We start from the raw sequence: 24,109 nt of genomic DNA on the forward strand, positions 1-24,109 counted from the left end.
CTATCTTACATTATAATCCTCCATCATCTTTCGAATATTGGATCCTCGCTGTCCGATGATAAACCGATGAATGGGGTAGGGGACATCAACCTCCACTGTCACTGGGACCAGCTTCTAAGATAGAATATTCAAGAGAGATTTCAAATGGAGATATTACACACCCCTCACCCTGCTGCCCAACCCCTCACCCTGCTGCCCAACCCCTCACCCTGCTGCCCAACCCCTCCCCCTGCTGCCCAACCCCTCCCCCTGCTGCCCAACCCCTCACCCTGCTGCCCAACCACTCACCCTGCTGCCCAACCACTCACCCTGCTGCCCAACCCCTCCCCCTGCTGCCCAACCCCTCACACAGCCGCCTGGACTCTTCCCTCCCCTAACCCCAATCACAGTACAGCACAGATCCCCAAGCAATTATCAGATCTGACATTCATAACCCTCAGTTAGACCAGACTCTGAGCAATGTGCACAGTTCCGGTCTCTGTATCCCTCGGTTAGACCACACTCGGAGCACTGTTCATGGTTCCGGTCTCTGTAACCCTCGGTTAGACCACACTCGGAGCACCATGCACGATTTTGGTCTCCGTGTGGTCTGTGTGTGGAGTCTGCACTTTCTCCCCGTATCTGCGTGGGTTTCTTCCGGGTGCTCCGGTTTCCTCCCATAAGTCCGAAAAGACATGATTGTTAGGTGAATTCTGAATTAGACCACGCTCCGAGGACCGTGTACAGTTTCGGTCTCCATATCCCTCAGTTAGACCACACCCGGGGCATCATGTCGGTCTCCGTATCCCTCGGTTAGATCACACTCGGAACACCGCGCACAGTTCTGGTCTGTATTCCTCGGTTAGACCACACTCGGAGCACTGTGCACAGTTCTGGTCTCCGAATCCCTCGGTAAGACCACACTGGGAGCACTGTGCACAGTTCCCGTCTCCGAATCCCTCGGTTAGACCACACTGGGAGCACTGTGCACAGTTCTGGTCTCTATATCCCTCGGTTAGACCATACTGGGAGCACTGTGCACAGTTCCCGTCTCCGAATCCCTCGGTTAGACCACACTGGGAGCACTGCGCACAGTTCCGGTCTCCGTATCTCTCGGTTAGCCCACACTGGGAGCACTGTGCACAGTTTCCGTCTCCATATCCCTCGGTTAGACCACACTCGGAGCACTGTGCACAGTTCTGGTCAACGAATGCCTCGGTTAGACCACACTCTTAGCACTGTACACAGTTCTGGTCTCCGTATCCCTCGGTTAGACCACACTGGGAGCACTATGCACAGTTCTGTTCTCCGTTACCCTCGGTTAGACAGCACTCGGAGCACTATGCACAGTTCTGTTCTCCGTTACCCTCGGTTAGACCACACTGGGAGCCCCGTGCAGAGTTCTGGTCTCCATATCCTTCGGTTGGACCACACTCGGAGCACTGTGCAAAGTTCTGGTCTCCATATCCTTCGGTTGGACCACACTCGGAGCACTGTGCAAAGTTCTGGTCTCCATATCCTTCGGTTGGATCACACTCGGAGCACCGTGCACAGTTCTGTCCTCAATATCCTTCGGTTGGACCATACTCGGAGAACCGTGCACAGTTCTGGTCTCCATATCCCTCGGTTAGACCACACTGGGAGCACTGTGCACAGTTCTGGCCTCCGAATCCCTCGGTTAGACCACACTGGGAGCACTGTGCACAGTTCCGGTCTCCGTATCCCTCGGTTAGACAACACTGGGAGCACTGCGCACAGTTCCGGTCTCCGTATCCCTCGGTTAGACCACACTGGGAGCACTGTGCACAGTTCCGGCCTCCATATCCCTCGGTTAGACCACACTCGGAGCACTGTGCACAGTTTCCGTCTCCATATCCTTCGGTTAGACCACACTGGGAGCACCGTGCACAGTTCTGGTCTCCATATCCCTCGGTTAGACCACACTCGGAGCACTGTGCACAGTTCCGGTCAAGGAATCCCTCGGTTAGACCACACTCTAAGCACTGTACACAGTTCTGGTCTCCGAATCCCTCGGTTAGACCACACTGGGAGCACCGCGCATAGTTTTGGTCTCCGTATCCCTCGGTTAGACCACACTGGGAGCACTGTGCACAGTTCTGGTCTCCGAATCCCTCGGTTAGACCACACTGGGAGCACTGCGCACAGTTCTGGTCTCCATATCCCTCGGTTAGACCACACTGGGAGCAGTGCGCACAGTTCTTGTCTCCGAATCCCTCAGTTAGAGCACACTGGGAGCACTGCGCACAGTTCCGGTCTCCGTATCCCTCGTTTAGACCACACTGGGAGCACTGCGCACAGTTCTGGTCTCCATATCCCTCGGTTAGACAGCACGCGGAGCACTATGCACAGTTCTGTTCTCCGTTACCCTCGGTTAGACCACACTGGGAGCACTGTCCACAGTTCTGGTCTCCATATCCGTCGGTTGGACCACACTCGGAGCACTGTGCACAGTTCTGGTCTCGGAATCCCTCGGTTAGACCACACTGGGAGCACCACGCACAGTTCTGGTCTCGAATCCCTCGGTTAGACCACACCCGGAGCACCGTGCACAGTTCTGGACTCCATATCCTTCGGTTGGATCACACTCGGAGCACCGTGCACAGTTCTGGTCTGCATATCCTTCGGTTGGACCATACTCGGAGAACCGTGCACAGTTCTGGTCTCCATATCCTTCGGTTGGACCACACTCGGAGAACCGTGCACAGTTCTGGTCTCTGTATCCCTCGGTTAGACCACACTGGGAGCACTGCGCACAGTTCTGGTCTCCATATCCCTCGGTTAGACCACACTGGGAGCACTGTGCACTGTTCTGGTCTCGTATCCCTCGGTTAGACCACACCGGGAGCACTGCGCACAGTTCTGGTCTCCGAATCCCTCGGTTAGACCACACTGGGAGCACTGTGCACAGTTCCGGTCTCCGTCTCACTCGGTTAGACAACACTGGGAGCACTGCGCACAGTTCTGGTCTCAGAATCCCTTGGTTAGACCACACTGGGAGCACCGTGCACAGATCTGGTCTCCATATCCTTGGGTTAGACCACACTGGGAGCACTGTGCACAGTTTCCATCTCCATATCCTTCGGTTAGACCACACTGGGAGCACCATGCACAGTTCTGGTGTCCATATCCCTCGGTTAGACCACACTGGGAGCACCGTGCACAGTTCTGGTCTCCATAACCCTCGGTTAGACCACACTGGGAGCACCGTGCACAGTTCAGGTCTCCGAATCCCTCGGTTAGACCACACTGGGAGCTGCGTGCACAGTTCTGGTCTCCGAATCCCTCGATTAGACCACACTGGGAGCACCGAGCATAGTTTTGGTCTCCGTATCCCTCGGTTAGACCACACTGGGAGCACTGTGCACAGTTCTGGTCTCCGAATCCCTCGGTTAGACCACACTGGGAGCACTGCACACAGTTCAGGTCTCCATATCCCTCGGTTAGACCACACTGGGTGCACTGAGCACTGTTCTGGTCTCGTATCCCTCGGTTAGACCACACTGGGAGCACTGCGCACAGTTCTGGTCTCCATATCACTCGGTTAGACCACACTGGGAGCACTGTGCACAGTTCTGGTCAAAGAATCCCTCGGTTAGACCACACTCTTAGCACTGTACACAGTTCTGGTCTCCGAATCCCTCGGTTAGACCACACTGGGGGCACCGCGCATAGTTTTGGTCTCCGTATCCCTCGGTTAGACCACACTGGGAGCACTGTGCACAGTTCTGGTCTCCGAATCCCTCGGTTAGACCACACTGGGAGCACTGCGCACAGTTCTGGTCTCCATATCCCTCGGTTAGACCACACTGGGAGCACTGCACACAGTTCAGGTCTCCATATCCCTCGGTTAGACCACACTGGGTGCACTTAGCACTGTTCTGGTCTCGTATCCCTCGGTTAGACCACACTGGGAGCACTGCGCACAGTTCTGGTCTCCATATCCCTCGGTTAGACCACACTGGGAGCACTGTGCACTGTTCTGGTCTCGTATCCCTCGGTTAGACCACACCGGGAGCACTGCGCACAGTTCTGGTCTCCGAATCCCTCGGTTAGACCACACTGGGAGCACTGTGCACAGTTCCGGTCTCCGTCTCACTCGGTTAGACAACACTGGGAGCACTGCGCACAGTTCCGGTCTCCGTATCCCTCGGTTAGACCACACTGAGAGCACTGTGCACAGTTTCCGTCTCCATATCCTTCGGTTAGACCACACTCGGAGCACTGTGCACAGTTCTGGTCAAGGAATCCCTCGGTTAGACCACACTCTTAGCACTGTACACAGTTCCGGTCTCCGTATCCCTCGGTTAGACCACACTGGGAGCACCGCGCATAGTTTTGGTCTCCGTATCCCTCGGTTAGACCACACTGGGAGCACTGTGCACAGTTCTGGTCTCCGAATCCCTCGGTTAGACCACACTGGGAGCACTGCGCACAGTTCTGGTCTCCATATCCCTCGGTTAGACCACACTGGGAGCAGTGCGCACAGTTCTTGTCTCCGAATCCCTCAGTTAGAGCACACTGGGAGCACTGCGCACAGTTCAGGTCTCCATATCCCTCAGTTAGACCACACTGGGAGCACTGAGCACTGTTCTGGTCTCGTATCCCTCGGTTAGACCACACTGGGAGCACTGTGCACAGTTCCGGTCTCCGTATCCCTCGTTTAGACCACACTGGGAGCACTGCGCACAGTTCCGGTCTCCGTATCCCTCGGTTAGACTACACTGGGAGCGCTGTGCACAGTTCCGGTCTCCATATCCATCGGTTAGACCACACTGGGAGAACTGTGCACAGTTCTGGTCTCCATATCCCACGGTTAGACCACACTGGGAGCACCGCGCACAGTTCCCGACACCGTCTCCCTCGGTTAGACAGCACTCGGAGCACTATGCACAGTTCTGTTCTCCGTTACCCTCGGTTAGACAGCACTCGGAGCACTATGCACAGTTCTGTTCTCCGTTACCCTCGGTTAGACCACACTGGGAGCCCCGTGCAGAGTTCTGGTCTCCATATCCTTCGGTTGGACCACACTCGGAGCACTGTGCAAAGTTCTGGTCTCCATATCCTTCGGTTGGACCACACTGGGAGCACCACGCACAGTTCTGGTCTCGAATCCCTCGGTTAGACCACACCCAGAGCACCGTGCACAGTTCTGGACTCCATATCCTTCGGTTGGATCACACTCGGAGCACCGTGCACAGTTCTGGTCTGCATATCCTTCGGTTGGACCACACTCGGAGAACCGTGCACAGTTCTGGTCTCCATATCCTTCGGTTGGACCACACTCGGAGAACCGTGCACAGTTCTGGTCTCTGTATCCCTCGGTTAGACCACACTGGGAGCACTGTGCACAGTTCTGGTCTCAGAATCCCTTGGTTAGACCACACTGGGAGCACCGTGCACAGATCTGGTCTCCATATCCTTGGGTTAGACCACACTGGGAGCACTGTGCACAGTTTCCATCTCCATATCCTTCGGTTAGACCACACTGGGAGCACCATGCACAGTTCTGGTGTCCATATCCCTCGGTTAGACCACACTGGGAGCACCGTGCACAGTTCTGGTCTCCATAACCCTCGGTTAGACCACACTGGGAGCACCGTGCACAGTTCTGGTCTATATATCCCTCGGTTAGACCACACTGGGAGCACTGTGCACAGTTCAGGTCTCCGTATCCCTCAGTTAGACCACACTGGGAGCACTGTGCACAGTTCTGGTCTCCGAATCCCTCGGTTAGACCACACTGGGAGCACTGCGCACAGTTCTGGTCTCCATATCCTTCGGTTAGACCACACTGGGAGCACTGCGCACAGTTCTGGTCTCCGAATCCCTCGGTTAGACCACTCTCTGGGCACTGTGCACAGTTCTGGTCTCCGAATCCCTCAGTTAGACCACACTGGGAGCAGCGTGCACGGTTCTGGTCTCCGAATCCCTCGGTTAGACCACACTGGGAGCACTGTGTACAGTTCTGGTCTCCATATCCCACGTTTAGACCACACTGGGAGCACTGTGCACAATTCCCGTCTCCGAATCCCTCGGTTAGACCACACTGGGAGCACTGTGCACAGTTCTGGTCTCCGAATCCCTCGGTTAGACCACACTAGGAGCGCCGCGCACAGTTCTGCTCTCCGTATCCCTCGGTTAGACCGCACTGTGCACAGTTCTGGTCTCCATATCCTTCGGTTGGACCACACTCGGAGCACTGTGCACAGTTCTGGTTTCCGAATCCCTCGGTTAGACCACACTGGGAGCACCGTGCACAGTTCGGGTCTCAGAATCCTTTGGTTAGACCACATTCGAAGCACTGTGCACAGTTCTGGTCTCCTTACCCCTCGGTTAGACCACACTGGGAGCACTGTGCACAGTTCTGGTCTCCGAATCCCTCGGTTAGACCACACTAGGAGCGCCGCGCACAGTTCTGCTCTCCGTATCCCTCGGTTAGACCGCACTGTGCACAGTTTCCGTCTCCATATCCTTCGGTTAGACCACACTGGGAGCACCGTGCACAGTTCTGGTCTCCATATCCCTCGGTTAGACCACACTCGGAGCACTGTGCACAGTTCCGGTCAAGGAATCCCTCGGTTAGACCACACTCTAAGCACTGTACACAGTTCTGGTCTCCGAATCCCTCGGTTAGACCACACTGGGAGCACCGCGCATAGTTTTGGTCTCCGTATCCCTCGGTTAGACCACACTGGGAGCACTGTGCACAGTTCTGGTCTCCGAATCCCTCGGTTAGACCACACTGGGAGCACTGCGCACAGTTCTGGTCTCCATATCCCTCAGCTAGAGCACACTGGGAGCACTGCGCACAGTTCCGGTCTCCGTATCCCTCGTTTAGACCACACTGGGAGCACTGCGCACAGTTCTGGTCTCCATATCCCTCGGTTAGACAGCACGCGGAGCACTATGCACAGTTCTGTTCTCCGTTACCCTCGGTTAGACCACACTGGGAGCACTGTCCACAGTTCTGGTCTCCATATCCTTCGGTTGGACCACACTCGGAGCACTGTGCACAGTTCTGGTCTCGGAATCCCTCGGTTAGACCACACAGGGAGCACCACGCACAGTTCTGGTCTCGAATCCCTCGGTTAGACCACACCCGGAGCACCGTGCACAGTTCTGGACTCCATATCCTTCGGTTGGATCACACTCGGAGCACCGTGCACAGTTCTGGTCTGCATATCCTTCGGTTGGACCATACTCGGAGAACCGTGCACAGTTCTGGTCTCCATATCCTTCGGTTGGACCACACTCGGAGAACCGTGCACAGTTCTGGTCTCTGTATCCCTCGGTTAGACCACACTGGGAGCACTGCGCACAGTTCTGGTCTCCATATCCCTCGGTTAGACCACACTGGGAGCACTGTGCACTGTTCTGGTCTCGTATCCCTCGGTTAGACCACACCGGGAGCACTGCGCACAGTTCTGGTCTCCGAATCCCTCGGTTAGACCACACTGGGAGCACTGTGCACAGTTCCGGTCTCCGTCTCACTCGGTTAGACAACACTGGGAGCACTGCGCACAGTTCTGGTCTCAGAATCCCTTGGTTAGACCACACTGGGAGCACCGTGCACAGATCTGGTCTCCATATCCTTGGGTTAGACCACACTGGGAGCACTGTGCACAGTTTCCATCTCCATATCCTTCGGTTAGACCACACTGGGAGCACCATGCACAGTTCTGGTGTCCATATCCCTCGGTTAGACCACACTGGGAGCACCGTGCACAGTTCTGGTCTCCATAACCCTCGGTTAGACCACACTGGGAGCACCGTGCACAGTTCTGGTCTATATATCCCTCGGTTAGACCACACTGGGAGCACTGTGCACAGTTCAGGTCTCCGAATCCCTCGGTTAGACCACACTGGGAGCTGCGTGCACAGTTCTGGTCTCCGAATCCCTCGATTAGACCACACTGGGAGCACCGAGCATAGTTTTGGTCTCCGTATCCCTCGGTTAGACCACACTGGGAGCACTGTGCACAGTTCTGGTCTCCGAATCCCTCGGTTAGACCACACTGGGAGCACTGCACACAGTTCAGGTCTCCATATCCCTCGGTTAGACCACACTGGGTGCACTGAGCACTGTTCTGGTCTCGTATCCCTCGGTTAGACCACACTGGGAGCACTGCGCACAGTTCTGGTCTCCATATCACTCGGTTAGACCACACTGGGAGCACTGTGCACAGTTCTGGTCAAAGAATCCCTCGGTTAGACCACACTCTTAGCACTGTACACAGTTCTGGTCTCCGAATACCTCGGTTAGACCACACTGGGGGCACCGCGCATAGTTTTGGTCTCCGTATCCCTCGGTTAGACCACACTGGGAGCACTGTGCACAGTTCTGGTCTCCGAATCCCTCGGTTAGACCACACTGGGAGCACTGCGCACAGTTCTGGTCTCCATATCCCTCGGTTAGACCACACTGGGAGCACTGCACACAGTTCAGGTCTCCATATCCCTCGGTTAGACCACACTGGGTGCACTTAGCACTGTTCTGGTCTCGTATCCCTCGGTTAGACCACACTGGTAGCACTGCGCACAGTTCTGGTCTCCATATCCCTCGGTTAGACCACACTGGGAGCACTGTGCACTGTTCTGGTCTCGTATCCCTCGGTTAGACCACACCGGGAGCACTGCGCACAGTTCTGGTCTCCGAATCCCTCGGTTAGACCACACTGGGAGCACTGTGCACAGTTCCGGTCTCCGTCTCACTCGGTTAGACAACACTGGGAGCACTGCGCACAGTTCCGGTCTCCGTATCCCTCGGTTAGACCACACTGAGAGCACTGTGCACAGTTTCCGTCTCCATATCCTTCGGTTAGACCACACTCGGAGCACTGTGCACAGTTCTGGTCAAGGAATCCCTCGGTTAGACCACACTCTTAGCACTGTACACAGTTCCGGTCTCCGTATCCCTCGGTTAGACCACACTGGGAGCACCGCGCATAGTTTTGGTCTCCGTATCCCTCGGTTAGACCACACTGGGAGCACTGTGCACAGTTCTGGTCTCCGAATCCCTCGGTTAGACCACACTGGGAGCACTGCGCACAGTTCTGGTCTCCATATCCCTCGGTTAGACCACACTGGGAGCAGTGCGCACAGTTCTTGTCTCCGAATCCCTCAGTTAGAGCACACTGGGAGCACTGCGCACAGTTCAGGTCTCCATATCCCTCAGTTAGACCACACTGGGAGCACTGAGCACTGTTCTGGTCTCGTATCCCTCGGTTAGACCACACTGGGAGCACTGTGCACAGTTCCGGTCTCCGTATCCCTCGTTTAGACCACACTGGGAGCACTGCGCACAGTTCCGGTCTCCGTATCCCTCGGTTAGACTACACTGGGAGCGCTGTGCACAGTTCCGGTCTCCATATCCATCGGTTAGACCACACTGGGAGAACTGTGCACAGTTCTGGTCTCCATATCCCACGGTTAGACCACACTGGGAGCACCGCGCACAGTTCCCGACACCGTCTCCCTCGGTTAGACAGCACTCGGAGCACTATGCACAGTTCTGTTCTCCGTTACCCTCGGTTAGACAGCACTCGGAGCACTATGCACAGTTCTGTTCTCCGTTACCCTCGGTTAGACCACACTGGGAGCCCCGTGCAGAGTTCTGGTCTCCATATCCTTCGGTTGGACCACACTCGGAGCACTGTGCAAAGTTCTGGTCTCCATATCCTTCGGTTGGACCACACTGGGAGCACCACGCACAGTTCTGGTCTCGAATCCCTCGGTTAGACCACACCCAGAGCACCGTGCACAGTTCTGGACTCCATATCCTTCGGTTGGATCACACTCGGAGCACCGTGCACAGTTCTGGTCTGCATATCCTTCGGTTGGACCACACTCGGAGAACCGTGCACAGTTCTGGTCTCCATATCCTTCGGTTGGACCACACTCGGAGAACCGTGCACAGTTCTGGTCTCTGTATCCCTCGGTTAGACCACACTGGGAGCACTGTGCACAGTTCTGGTCTCAGAATCCCTTGGTTAGACCACACTGGGAGCACCGTGCACAGATCTGGTCTCCATATCCTTGGGTTAGACCACACTGGGAGCACTGTGCACAGTTTCCATCTCCATATCCTTCGGTTAGACCACACTGGGAGCACCATGCACAGTTCTGGTGTCCATATCCCTCGGTTAGACCACACTGGGAGCACCGTGCACAGTTCTGGTCTCCATAACCCTCGGTTAGACCACACTGGGAGCACCGTGCACAGTTCTGGTCTATATATCCCTCGGTTAGACCACACTGGGAGCACTGTGCACAGTTCAGGTCTCCGTATCCCTCAGTTAGACCACACTGGGAGCACTGTGCACAGTTCTGGTCTCCGAATCCCTCGGTTAGACCACACTGGGAGCACTGCGCACAGTTCTGGTCTCCATATCCTTCGGTTAGACCACACTGGGAGCACTGCGCACAGTTCTGGTCTCCGAATCCCTCGGTTAGACCACTCTCTGGGCACTGTGCACAGTTCTGGTCTCCGAATCCCTCAGTTAGACCACACTGGGAGCAGCGTGCACGGTTCTGGTCTCCGAATCCCTCGGTTAGACCACACTGGGAGCACTGTGTACAGTTCTGGTCTCCATATCCCACGTTTAGACCACACTGGGAGCACTGTGCACAATTCCCGTCTCCGAATCCCTCGGTTAGACCACACTGGGAGCACTGTGCACAGTTCTGGTCTCCGAATCCCTCGGTTAGACCACACTAGGAGCGCCGCGCACAGTTCTGCTCTCCGTATCCCTCGGTTAGACCGCACTGTGCACAGTTCTGGTCTCCATATCCTTCGGTTGGACCACACTCGGAGCACTGTGCACAGTTCTGGTTTCCGAATCCCTCGGTTAGACCACACTGGGAGCACCGTGCACAGTTCGGGTCTCAGAATCCTTTGGTTAGACCACATTCGAAGCACTGTGCACAGTTCTGGTCTCCTTATCCCTCGGTTAGACCACACTGGGAGCACTGTGCACAGTGCACAATTCTGGTCTCCGTATCCCTCGGTTAGATCACACTGGGAGCACTGCGCACAGTTCCGGTCTCCCTATCCCTCGGTTAGACCACACTCGGAGCACTGTGCACAGTTTCCGTCTCCATATCCTTCGGTTAGACCACACTGGGAGCACTGCGCACATTTCTGGTCTCCATATCCCTCGGTTAGACCACACTGGGAGCACCGTGCACAATTCTGGTGTCCATATCCCTCGGTTAGACCACACTGGGAGCACCGTGCACAGTTCTGTTCTCCATATCCCTCGGTTAGACCACACTGGGAGCACCGTGCACAGTTCTGGTCTATATATCCCTCGGTTCGACCACACTGGGAGCACTGTGCACAGTTCAGGTCTCCGAATCCCTCACTTAGACCACACTGGGAGCTGCGTGCACAGTTCTGTTCACGAATCCCTCAGTTAGACCACTCTGGGAGCACTGTGCACATTTCTGTTCTCCATATCCCTCGGTTAGACCACACTCGGAGCACTGTGCACAGTTCTGGTCTCCGAATCCCTCGGTTAGACCACACTGGGAGCACTGTGCACAGTTCTGGCCTCCATATCCCTCGGTTAGACCACACTGGGAGCACTGTGCACAATTCCCGTCTCCGAATCCCTCGGTTAGGCAACACTGGGAGCACTGTGCATAGTTCTCGTCTCCATATCCCTCGGTTAGACCACACTGGGAGCACTGTGCACAATTCCCGTCTCCGAATCCCTCGGTTAGACAACACTGGGAGCACTGTGCACCGTTCCGGTCTCGGAATCCCTCGGTTAGTCCACACTGGGAGCACTGCGCACAGTTCCGGTGTCCGAATCCCTCGGTTAGACCAGACTGGGAGCACCGTGCACAGATCTGGTCTCCATATCCATGGGTTAGACCACACTGGGAGCACTGTGCACAGTTTCCATCTCCATATCCTTCGGTTAGACCACACTGGGAACACCGTGCACAGTTCTGGTGTCCATATCCCTCGATTAGACCACACTGGGAGCACCGTGCACAGATCTGGTCTCCATAACCCTCGGTTAGACCACACTGGGAGCACCGTGCACAGTTCTGGTCTATATATCCCTCGGTTAGACCACACTGGGAGCACTGTGCAGAGTTCAGGCTCCGAATCCCTCGGTTAGACCACACTGGGAGTTGCGTGCACAGTTCTGGTCTCGGAATCCCTCGGTTAGACCACACTGGGAGCACTGTGCAAAGTTCTGGTCTCCGAATCCCTCGGTTAGACCACTCTCTGAGCACTGTGCACAGTTCTGGTCTCCGAATCCCTCGGTTAGACCACACTGGGAGCACTGTGCACAGTTTTGGTCGCCATATCCCTCGGTTAGAGCACACTGGGAGCACTGTGCACAATCCCGTCTCCGAATCCCTCGGTTCGACCACTCTCTGGGCACTGTGCACAGTTCTGGTCTCCGAATCAGTTAGACCACACTGGGAGCACCGTGCACAGATCTGGTCTCCATAACCCTCGGTTAGAACACACTGGGAGCACTGTGCACAGTTCTGGTCTCCATATCCTTCGGTTAGACCACACTGGGAGCACTGCGCACAGTTCTGGTCTCCGAATCCCTCGGTTAGACCACTCTCTGGGCACTGTGCACAGCTTTAGTCTCCGTATCCCTTGGTTAGACCACACTGGGAGCACTGTGCACAGTTCTGGTCTCCGAATCCGTCGGTTAGACCACACTGGGAGCACTGTGTACAGTTCTGGTCTCCATATCCCACGTTTAGACCACACTGGGAGCACTGTGCACAATTCCGGTCTCCGAATCCCTCGGTTAGACCACACGAGGAGCACCGCGCACAGTTCTGCAGTTCCGAATACCTCGGTTAGACCACACTGGGAGCACCGCGCACAGTTCTGCTCTCCATATCCCTCGGTTAGACCACACTGGGAGCACTGTGCACAGTTCTGGTCTCCATATCCTTCGGTTGGACCACACTCGGAGCACTGTGCACAGTTCTGGTCTCCGTATCCCTCGGTTAGACCACATTCGGAGCACCGTGCACAGTTCTGGTCTCCATATCCTTCGGTTAGACCACACTGGGAGCACTGTGCATAGTTTTGGTCTCCGAATCCCTAGGTTAGACCACACTGGGAGCACCGCGCACAGTTCCGGTCTTCGAATCCCTCGGTTAGACCACACTGGGAGCACTGCGCACAGTTCCGGTCTTCGAATCCCACGGTTAGACCACACTGGGAGCTCCGTGCACAGTTCTGGTCTCCATATCCTTGGGTTAGACCACACTGGGAGCACTGCGCACAGTTCTGGACTCCGAATCCCTCGGTTAGACCACACTGGGAGCACCACGCACAGTTCTGGTCTCCATATCCTTGGGTTAGACCACACTGGGAGCACTGCGCACAGTTCTGGACTCCGAATCCCTCGGTTAGACCACACTCGGAGCACTGTGCACAGTTTCCGTCTCCATATCCTTCGGTTAGACCACACTGGGAGCACCGTGCCCAGTTCTGGTGTCCATATCCCTCGGTTAGCCTACACTGGGAGCACTGTGCAGAGTTCTGGTCTCCATATCCCTCGGTTAGAACACACTGGGAGCACTGTGCACAGTTCTGGTCTCCATATCCTTCGGTTAGACCACACTGGGAGCACCGTGCACAGTTTTGGTCTCCGAATCCCTCGATTAGACCACACTGGGAGCATTGCGCACAGTTCTGGTCTCCGAATCCATCGGTTAGACCACACTGGGAGCACTGTGCACAGTTCTGGTCTGCATATCCCTCGGTTAGACCACACTGGGAGCACTGTGCACAGTTCTGGTCTCCGAATCCCTCGATTAGACCATACTGGGAGCACTGAGCACTGTTCTGGTCTCGTATCCCTCGGTTAGACCACACTGGGAGCACTGTGCAGAGTTCTGGTCTCCATATCCTTCGGTTGGACCACACTGGGAGCACTGTGCACAGTTTCCGTCTCCATATACCTCGGTTAGACCACACTCGGAGCACTGTGCACAGTTCTGGTCAACGAATCCCTCGGTTAGACCACACTCTTAGCACTGTACACAGTTCTGGTCTCCGAATCCCTCGATTAGACGACACTGGGAGCACCGCGCATAGTTTTGGTCTCCGAATCCCTCGGTTAGACCACACTGGGAGCACTGTGCACAGTTCTGGTCTCCGAATCCCTCGGTTAGGCCACACTGGGAGCACTGCGCACAGTTCTGGTCTCCATATCCCTCGGTTAGACCACACTGGGAGCATTGCGCACAGTTCTGGTCTCCGAATCCCTCAGTTAGACCACACTGGGAGCACTGCGCACAGTTCAGGTCTCCATATCCCTCGGTTAGACCACACTGGGAGCACTGAGCACTGTTCTGGTCTCGTATCCCTCGGTTAGACCACACTGGGAGCACTGTGCACAGTTCTGGTCTGCATATCCTTCGGTTGGACCACACTCGGAGCACTGTGCAAAGTTCTGGTCTCCATATCCTTCGGTTGGACCACACTGGGAGAACTGTGCACAGTTCTGGTCTCCGAATCCCTCGTTTAGACCACACCCGGAGCACCGTGCCCAGTTCTGGTCTCCATATCCTTCGGTTGGACCACACTCGGAGCACTGTGCACAGTTCTGGTCTCCATATCCTTCGGTTGGACCACACTTGGAGCACTGTGCACAGTTCTGGTCTCCGAATCCCTCGGTTAGACCACACTGGGAGCACCGTGCACAGTTCTGGTCTCCATATCCTTCGGTTGGACCACACTCGGAGCACCGTGCACCGTTCCCGTCACCGAATCCCTCGGTTAGACCACACTGGGAGCACCGTGCACAATTCTGGTGTCCATATCCCTCGGTTAGACCACACAGGGAGCACCGTGCACAGTTCTGGTGTCCATATCCCTCGGTTAGACCACACTGGGAGCACTGCGCACTGTTTCGGTCTCCATATCCCTCAGTTAGACCACTCTGGGAGCACTGTGTACAGTTCTGGTCGCCGAATCCCTCGGTTAGACCACACTGGGAGCACTGTGCAGAATTCTGGTCTCCGAATCCCTCGGTTAGACCACTCTCTGGGCACTGTGCACAGTTCTGGTCTCCGAATCCCTCGGTTAGACCACACTGGGAGCACTGTGCACAGTTCTGGTCTCCGAATCCCTCGGTTAAACCACACTCGGAGGACCGTGCAATGGTCCCGTCTCTGTATCCCTCGGTTAGACCACACTGGGAGCACTGTGCACAGTTCTGCTCTCCGTATCCCTCGGTTAGACCAGACTGGGAGCACTGTGCACAGTTCTGGTCTCCATATCCTTCGGTTGGACCACACTCGGAGCACTGTGCACAGTTCTGGTCTCCGTATCCCTCGTTTAGACCACATTCGGAGCACTGTGCATTGTTCTGGTCTCCGAATCCCTAGGTTAGACCACACTGGGAGCACCGCGCACAGTTCTGGTCTCAGAATCCCTTGGTTAGACCATATTTGGAGCACTGTGCATAGTTCTGGTCTCCGTATCCCTCGGTTAGACCACACCGGGAGCACTGTGCACAGTGCAAAATTCTGGTCTCTGAATCCCTCGGTTAGACCACACTGGGAGCACTGTGCACAGTTCTGGTCTCCGTATCCCTTGGTTAGAACACACTGGGAGCACTGTGCACTGTGCACAATTCTGGTCTCTGAATCCCTCGGTTAGACCACACTGGGAGCACTGTGCATAGTTCTGGTCTCCGTATCCCTCGGTTAGACCACGCCGGGATCACTGTGCACAGTGCACAATTCTGGTCTCTGAATCCCTCGGTTAGACCACACTGGGAGCACCGTGCACAGTTCTGGTCTCCGGATCCCTTGGTTAGGCCACACTGGGAGCACCGCGCACAGTTCTGGTCTCCGAATACCTTGGTTAGACCACACTCGGAGGACCGCGCACAGTTCTGGTCTCAGAATCCCTTGGTTAGACCACACTGGGAGCACCGTGCACAATTCTGTTCTCCCTATCCCTTGGTTAGACCGCACTGGGAGCACTGTGCACAGTTCTGGTCTCCGAATCCCTTGGTTAGACCACACTCGGAGCACTGCGCAGAGTTCTTGTCTCCATATCCCTCGGTTAGACCACACTGGGAGCACCATGCACAGTTCTGGTCTATATATCCCTCGGTTAGACCACACTGGGAGCACTGTGCACAGTTCAGGTCTCCGAATCCCTCGGTTAGACCACACTGGGAGCTGCGTGCACAGTTCTGTTCACGAATCCCTCGGTTAGACCACTCTGGGTGCACTGTGCACATTTCTGGTCTCCATATCCCTCGGTTAGACCACACTCGGAGCACTGTGCACAGTTCTGGTCTCCGAATCCCTCGGTTAGACCACACTGGGAGCACTGTGCACAGTTCTGGCCTCCATATCCCTCGGTTAGACCACACTGGGAGCACTGCGCACAGTTCCGGTCTTCGAATCCCACGGTTAGACCACACTGGGAGCACCGTGCACAGTTCTGGTTTCCATATCCCTCGGTTAGACCACACTGGGAGCACCGTGCACAGTTCTGGTCTCCATATCCCTCGGTTAGACCACACTGGGAGCACCGTGCACAGTTCTGGTCTCCATATCCCTCGGTTAGACCACAATGGGAGCACTGTGCACAGTTCTGGTCTCCGAATCCCGCGGTTAGACTACACTGGGAGCACCGTGCACAGTTCTGGTCAATATATCCCTCGGTTAGACCACGCTGGGAGCACTGTGCAAAGTTCTGGTCTCCGAATCCCTCGGGTAAACCACACTCGGTGGACCGTGCACAGTTCCCGTCTCCGAATCCCTCGGTTAGACCACACTAGGAGCACTGCGCACTGTTTCGGTCTCCATATCCCTCAGTTAGACCACTCTGGGAGCACTGTGCACAGTTCTGGTCTCCGAATCCCTCGGTTAGACCACACTGGGAGCACTGTGCACAGTTTTGGTCTCCATATCCCTCGGTTAGACCACACTGGGAGCACTGTTCACAATTCTGGTCTCCGAATCCCTCGGTTAGACCACTCTCTGGGCACTGTGCACAGTTCTGGTCTCCAAATCCCTCGGTTAGACCACACTGGGAACAGCGTGCACAGTTCTGGTCTCCGAATCCCTCGGTTAGACCACACTGGGAGCACTGTGCACAGTTCTGGTCTCCGAATCCTTCGATTAAACCACACTCGGAGGACCGTGCAAAGGTCCCGTCTCTGTATCCCTCGGTTAGACCACACTGGGAGCACTGTGCACAGTTCTGCTCTCCGTATCCCTCGGTTAGACCAGACTGGGAGCACTGTGCACAGTTCTGGTCTCCGTATCCCTCGGTTAGACCACATTCGGAGCACCGTGCACAGTTCTGGTCTCCATATCCTTCGGTTAGACCACACTGGGAGCACTGTGCATTGTTCTGGTCTCCGAATCCCTAGGTTAGACCACACTGCGAGCACCGCGCACAGTTCTGGTCTCAGAATCCCTTGATTAGACCACATTTGGAGCACTGTGCACAGTGCACAATTCTGGTCTCTGAATCCCTCGGTTAGACCACACTGGGAGCACTGTGCACAGTTCTGGTCTCCGTATCCCTTGGTTAGACGACACTGGGAGCACTGTGCACAGTGCACAATTCTGCTCTCTGAATCCCTCGGTTAGAACACACTGGGAGCACTGTGCAAAGTTCTGGTCTCTGAATCCCTCGGTTAGACCACACCGGGAGCACTGCGCACAGTTCTGGTCTCCGAATCCCTTGGTTAGACGACACTGGGAGCACTGTGCACAGTGCACAATTCTGGTCTCTGAATCCCTCGGTTAGACCACACTGGGAGCACCGTGCACAGTTCTGGTCTCCGAATCCCTTGGTTAGACCGCACTGGGAGCACCGCGCACAGTTCTGATCTCCGAATCGCTTGGTTAGACCACACTGGGAGCACTGTGCACAGTTCTGCTCTCCGTATCCCTCGGTTAGACCAGACTGGGAGCACTGTGCACAGTTCTGGTCTCCATATCCTTCGGTTGGACCACACTCGCAGCACTGTGCACAGTTCTGGTCTCCGTATCCCTCGGTTAGACCACATTCGGAGCACCGTGCACAATTCTGGTCTCCATATCCTTCGGTTAGACCACACTGGGAGCACTGTGCATTGTTCTGGTCTCCGAATCCCTAGGTTAGACCACACTGGGAGCACCGTGCACAATTCTGGTCTCCATATCCTTCGGTTAGACCACATTTGGAGCACTGTGCATAGTTCTGGTCTCCGTATCCCTCGGTTAGACCACACCGGGAGCACTGTGCACAGTGCACAATTCTGGTCTCTGAATCCCTCGGTTAGACCACACTGGGAGCACCGTGCACAGTTCTGGTCTCCGAATCCCTTGGTTAGGCCACACTGGGAGCACCGCGCACAGTTCTGGTCTCCGAATACTTTGGTTAGACCACACTCGGAGGACCGCGCAGAGTTCTGGTCTCAGAATTCCTTGGTTAGACCACACTGGGAGCACCGTGCACAATTCTGTTCTCCCTATCCCTTGGTTAGAATACACTGGGAGCACCGTGCACAGTTCTGGTCTCCGAATCCCTCAGTTAGACCACACTGGGAGCACTGCGCACAGTTCTGGTCTCCATATCCCTCGGTTAGACCACACTGGGAGCACCATGCACAGTTCTGGTCTATATATCCCTCAGTTAGACCACACTGGGAGCACTGTGCACAGTTCAGGTCTCCGAATCTCTCGGTTAGACCACACTGGGAGCTGCGTGCACAGTTCTGTTCACGAATCCCTCGGTTAGACCACTCTGGGAGCACTGTGCACATTTCTGGTCTCCATATCCCTCGGTTAGACCACACTCGGAGCACTGTGCACAGTTCTGGTCTCCGAATCCCTCGGTTAGACCACACTGGGAGCACTGCGCACAGTTCTGGTGTCCATATCCCTCGGTTCGACCACACTGGGAGCACCGTGCACAGTTCTGGTCTCCATATCCCTCGGTTAGACCACACTGGGAGCACCGTGCACAGTTCTGGTCTCCATATCCCTCGGTTAGACCACGCTGGGAGCACTGTGCACAGTTCAGGTCTCCGAATCCCTCGGTTAGACTACACTGGGAGCACCGTGCACTGTTCTGGTCAATATATCCCTCGGTTAGACCACGCTGGGAGCACCGTGCACAGTTCCCGTCTCCGAATCCCTCGGTTAGACCACACTAGGAGCACTGCGCACTGTTTCGGTCTCCATATCCCTCAGTTAGACCACTCTGGGAGCACTGTGCACAGTTCTGGTCTCCGAATCCCTCGGTTAGACCACACTGGGAGCACTGTGCACAGTTTTGGTCTCCATATCCCTCGGTTAGACCACACTGGGAGCACTGTGCACAATTCTGGTCTCCGAATCCCTCGGTTAGACCACTCTCTGGGCACTGTGCACAGTTCTGGTCTCCAAATCCCTCGGTTAGACCACACTGGGAACAGCGTGCACAGTTCTGGTCTCCGAATCCCTCGGTTAGACCACACTGGGAGCACTGTGCACAGTTCTGGTCTCCGAATCCTTCGATTAAACCACACTCGGAGGACCGTGCAAAGGTCCCGTCTCTGTATCCCTCGGTTAGACCACACTGGGAGCACTGTGCACAGTTCTGCTCTCCGTATCCCTCGGTTAGACCAGACTGGGAGCACTGTGCACAGTTCTGGTCTCCGTATCCCTCGGTTAGACCACATTCGGAGCACCGTGCACAGTTCTGGTCTCCATATCCTTCGGTTAGACCACACTGCGAGCACCGCGCACAGTTCTGGTCTCAGAATCCCTTGGTTAGACCACATTTGGAGCACTGTGCACAGTGCACAATTCTGGTCTCTGAATCCCTCGGTTAGACCACACTGGGAGCACTGTGCACAGTTCTGGTCTCCGTATCCCTTGGTTAGACGACACTGGGAGCACTGTGCACAGTGCACAATTCTGGTCTCTGAATCCCTCGGTTAGAACACACTGGGAGCACTGTGCAAAGTTCTGGTCTCCGTATCCCTCGGTTAGACCACACCGGGAGCACTGTGCTCAGTGCACAATTCTGGTCTCTGAATCCCTCGGTTAGACCACACTGGGAGCACCGTGCACAGTTCTGGTCTCCGAATCCCTTGGTTAGGCCACACTGGGAGCACCGCGCACAGTTCTGATCTCCGAATCCCTTGGTTAGACCACACTGGGAGCACCGTGCACAATTCTGTTCTCCCTATCCCTTGGTTAGACCACACTGGGAGCACCGTGCACAGTTCTGGTCTCCGAATCCCTTGGTTAGACCACACTCGGAGCACTGCGCACAGTTCTGGTCTCCGAATCCCTTGGTTAGACCACACTGGGAGCGCTGCGCACAGTTCTGGTCTCCGAATCCCTCGTTAAGACCACACTCGGAGCACTGTGCACAGTTCCTGTCTCCGAATCCCATGGTTAGACCACACTGGGAGCACTGTGCACAGTTCCGGTCTCCGAATCCCATGGTTAGACCACACTGGGAGCACTGTGCACAGTTCCGGTCTCCGAATCCCTCGGTTAGACCACACTGGGAGCAGAGTGCACAGTTCTGGTCTCCGAATCCCATGGTTAGACCACACTGGGAGCACTGTGCACAATTCCCGTCTCCGAATCCCTCGGTTAGACAACACTGGGAGCACCGCGCACAGTTCTGGTCTCCGTATCCCTCGTTTAGACCACACTCGGAGCACCGTGCACAGTTCTGGTCTCCGAATCCCTTGGTTAGAACACACTCGGAACACCGCGCACAGTTCTGGTCTCCGAATCCCTCGGTTAGACCACACTCGGAGCACCGCGCACAGTTCTGGTCTCCGTATCCCTCGGTTAGACCACACTCGGAACACCGTGCACAGTTCTGGTCTCCGAATCCCTCGGTTAGGCCACACTGGGAGCATAGTGCACAATTCCCGTCCCCATATCCTTCGGTGAGTCCACACTGGGAGCACCGTGCACAGTTCTGGCCTCCATATCCCTCGGTTAGACCACACTGGGAGCACCGTGCACAGTTCTGGTCTCCGAATCCCTTGGTTAGAACACACTCGGTGCACCGCGCACAGTTCTGGTCTCCGAATCCCTCGGTTAGACCACACTGGGAGCAGTGCATACAGTTCTGGTCTCCGAATCCCTCGGTTAGACCACACTAGGAGCACTGTGCACAATTTCCGTCTCCGTATCCCTCGGTTAGACCACACTGGGAGCACTGTGCACAGTTCTGGTCTCCATATCCCTCTGTTAGACCACACTGGGAGCACCGTGCACAGTTCTGGTCTACATATCCTTCGGTTAGACCACACTCGGAGCCCCGTGCACAGTTCTGGTCCCCATATCCTTCGGTTAGACCACACTGGGAGCACCGTGCACTGTCCTGGTCTCCGTTACCCTCGCTTAGACCACACTGGGAGCACCGTGCACAGTTCTGGTCTCTATATCCCTCGGTTAGACCACACTGGGAGCACTGTGCACAGTTCTGGTCTCCGAATCCCTCGGTTAGACAACACTGGGAGCACTGTGCATGGTTCCGGTCTCCGAATCCCTCGGTTAGACCACACTGGGAGCACTGTGCACAATTCCCGTCTCCGAATCCCTCTGTTAGACCACACTGGGAGCACTGTGCACAGTTCTGGTGTCCGAATCCCTCGTTTAGATCACACTGGAGCACTGTGCACAATTCCCGTCTCCGAATCCCTCGGTTAGACCACACTGGGAGCACTGTGCACAGTTCTGGTCTCCGAATCCCTCGGTTAGACCACACTGGGAGCACTGTGCATATTTCTGGTCTCAGAATCCCTAGGTTAGACCACACTGGGAGCAACGTGCACAGTTCTGGTCTCCGTATCCCTTGGTTAGACCACACTCGGAGCACTGCGCACAGTTCTGGTCTCCGAATCCCTTGGTTAGACCACACTCGGAGCACCGCGCACAGTTCTGGTCTCCGAATCCCTTGGTTAGACCACACTGGGAGCACCGTGCACAGTTCTGGTCTCCGTATCCCTCGGTTAGACCACACCTGGAGCACTGTGCACAGTTCTGGTCTCCGTATCCTTCGGTTAGACCACACTGGGAGCACTGCGCACAGTTCTGGTCTCCATATCCCTCGGTTAGACCATACTGGGAGCAGTGCGCACAGTTCTGGTCTCCGAATCCCTCGGTTAGACCACACTGGGAGCACTGTGCACAGTGCACAATTCTGGTCTCCATATCCTTCGGTTGGACCACACTCGGAGCACTGTGCACAGTTCTGGTCTCTGAATCCCTCGGTTACACCACACTGGGAGCACTGTGCACAGTTCTGGTCTCCGTATCCCTCGGTTGGACCACACTCGGAGCACTGTGCACAGTTCTGGTCTCCGAATCCCTTGGTTAGACCACACCCGGAGCACCGTGCACAGTTCTGGTCTCCGAATCCCTTGGTTAGACCACATTCGGAGCACCGCGCACAGTTCTGGGGTCCGAATCCCTTGGTTAGACCACACTGGGAGCACCGTGCACAATTCTGGTCTCCGAATCCCTTGGTTAGACCACACTCGGAGCACCGCGCACAGTTCTGGTCTCCGAATCCCTCGGTTAGACCACACTCGGAGCACCGTGCACAGTTCTGGTCTCCGAATCCCTCGGTTAGACCACACTCGGAGCACCGTGCACAGTTCTGGTCTCCGAATCCCTTGGTTAGACCACACTCGGAGCACCGCGCACAGTTCTGGTCTCCGTATCCCTCGGTTAGACCACACTCGGAGCACCGTGCACAGTTCTGGTCTCCGAATCCCTTGGTTAGAACACACTCGGAGCACCGCGCACAGTTCTGGTCTCCGAATCCCTCGGTTAGACCACACTCGGAGCACCGCGCACAGTTCTGGTCTCCGTATCCCTCGGTTAGACCACACTCGGAGCACCGTGCACAGTTCCGGTCTCCGAATCCCTCGGTTAGACCACACTCGAAGCACCGTGCACAGTTCTGGTCTTCGAATCCCTCGATTAGACCACACTCGGAGCACCGTGCACAGTTCTGGTCTACGAATTCCTCGGTTAGACCACACTCTGTCTTTCCCCACAATCGTTCTGCTAAACTATTGTCGGACCTTCCCGACACTTTGAAACTCTCCTACCTTTAGAATTGCTTCAACTGTCTTACAATTCTCTTCCCGCCCGGTCAGAATAATTGTGTCACATTTCCAATCTTCCTTTTCTTTTCCAGGATCTGTTCCCTCTGGAATCGGGAGTTCTGCGGAGGCTGCATTGGATCAGAAACAGATTAACTGTCACCGAGGCCTTCAAGGATTAACCTCGGAGCTGAAACCCCAATAAATGTCACTTACATTCCATCTGTAACAGTCTTGAGAGGGGTTGAATGGCCTCCTCCTGTTCCTGTCTAACTGGCTCAAGAGGGGCTGAATGGGCTCCTCCTGTTCCTGTCTAACTGGCTCGAGAGGGGCTGAATGGCCTCAACCTGTTCCTGTCTGACTGGCTCGAGAGAGGCTGAATGGCCTTCTCCTGTTCCAGTCTGACTGGCTCGAGAGGGGCTGAATGGTTCCTCCTGTTCCTGTCTGACTGGCTCGAGAGGGGCTGAATGGCCTCCTCCTGTTCCTGTACAACATGCTTGAGAGGGGCAGAATGGACCTCATCCTTTGGCCCTACCTGAGCCACTGGAAGCCCGGTCCGGGAATTTGATCTCGACAGCATGCTCGCGGCTTAACAGCTGCACCCGAGAACCTCGGAGACCCATTAACTGGCGATGGTACCTCTGAGGGATCACACACTTCATAGACACCTGAGCTTCCTGTGAAAGACAGAGAGAGCGTGTGTGAGCCAGACACAGAGAGAGCACGCGAGTGAGCCAGAGAGAGAGAGAGAGAGAGAGAGAGCGCGAGTGAGCCAGAGAGAGAGAGAGAGCAAGCGAGTGAGCCAGAGACAGAGAGAGCGTGTGTGAGCCAGAGAGAGAGAGCGCACGCGAGTGAGCGAGAGAGAGAGAGAGCGCGCGAGTGAGCCAGAGAGAGAGAGAGAGCGAGCAAGCGAGTGAGCCAGAGACAGAGAGAGCGTGAGTGAGCCAGAGAGGGAGAGAGCGCGAGTGAGGCAGAGAGAGAGAGAGAGAGCGCGAGTGAGACAGAGAGAGAGAGCAAGCGAGAGAGCC

The 24,109-nt window shown here is 55.6% G+C and overlaps 1 protein-coding gene across 1 annotated transcript; it reads right to left on the reverse strand.

Annotated features, from left to right (window-relative positions):
• Positions 1-23,753, reverse strand: LOC140403266 (vigilin-like). The gene is made up of 3 exons (XM_072491042.1): positions 23,617-23,753; positions 23,088-23,212; positions 1-114 (listed from the first exon to the last, which is right to left on the reverse strand). The coding sequence occupies exons 1-3, from the start codon at positions 23,741-23,743 to the stop codon at positions 1-3; spliced, it is 366 nt and encodes a 121-aa protein (XP_072347143.1). The 5' UTR covers positions 23,744-23,753.
• Positions 23,754-24,109: the final 356 nt, after the last annotated feature.

This window comes from Scyliorhinus torazame, chromosome 27 (assembly GCF_047496885.1).
Source record: "Scyliorhinus torazame isolate Kashiwa2021f chromosome 27, sScyTor2.1, whole genome shotgun sequence".
NCBI classification, from domain to species: domain Eukaryota; kingdom Metazoa; phylum Chordata; class Chondrichthyes; order Carcharhiniformes; family Scyliorhinidae; genus Scyliorhinus; species Scyliorhinus torazame.

Excerpts from the sequence above, each read along its gene's own strand:
- LOC140403266 (XM_072491042.1), bottom strand. The coding sequence starts at position 23,743 with ATGAAGTGTGTGATCCCTCAGAGGTACCATCGCCAGTTAATGGGTCTC. Across the intron at positions 23,213-23,616 it reads CCGGGCTTCCAGTGGCTCAG|CCTCCGCAGAACTCCCGATT; the intron begins GTAGGGCCAAAG and ends GATCCAATGCAG. Across the intron at positions 115-23,087 it reads CAGTTGAAGCAATTCTAAAG|AAGCTGGTCCCAGTGACAGT; the intron begins GTAGGAGAGTTT and ends ATTCTATCTTAG.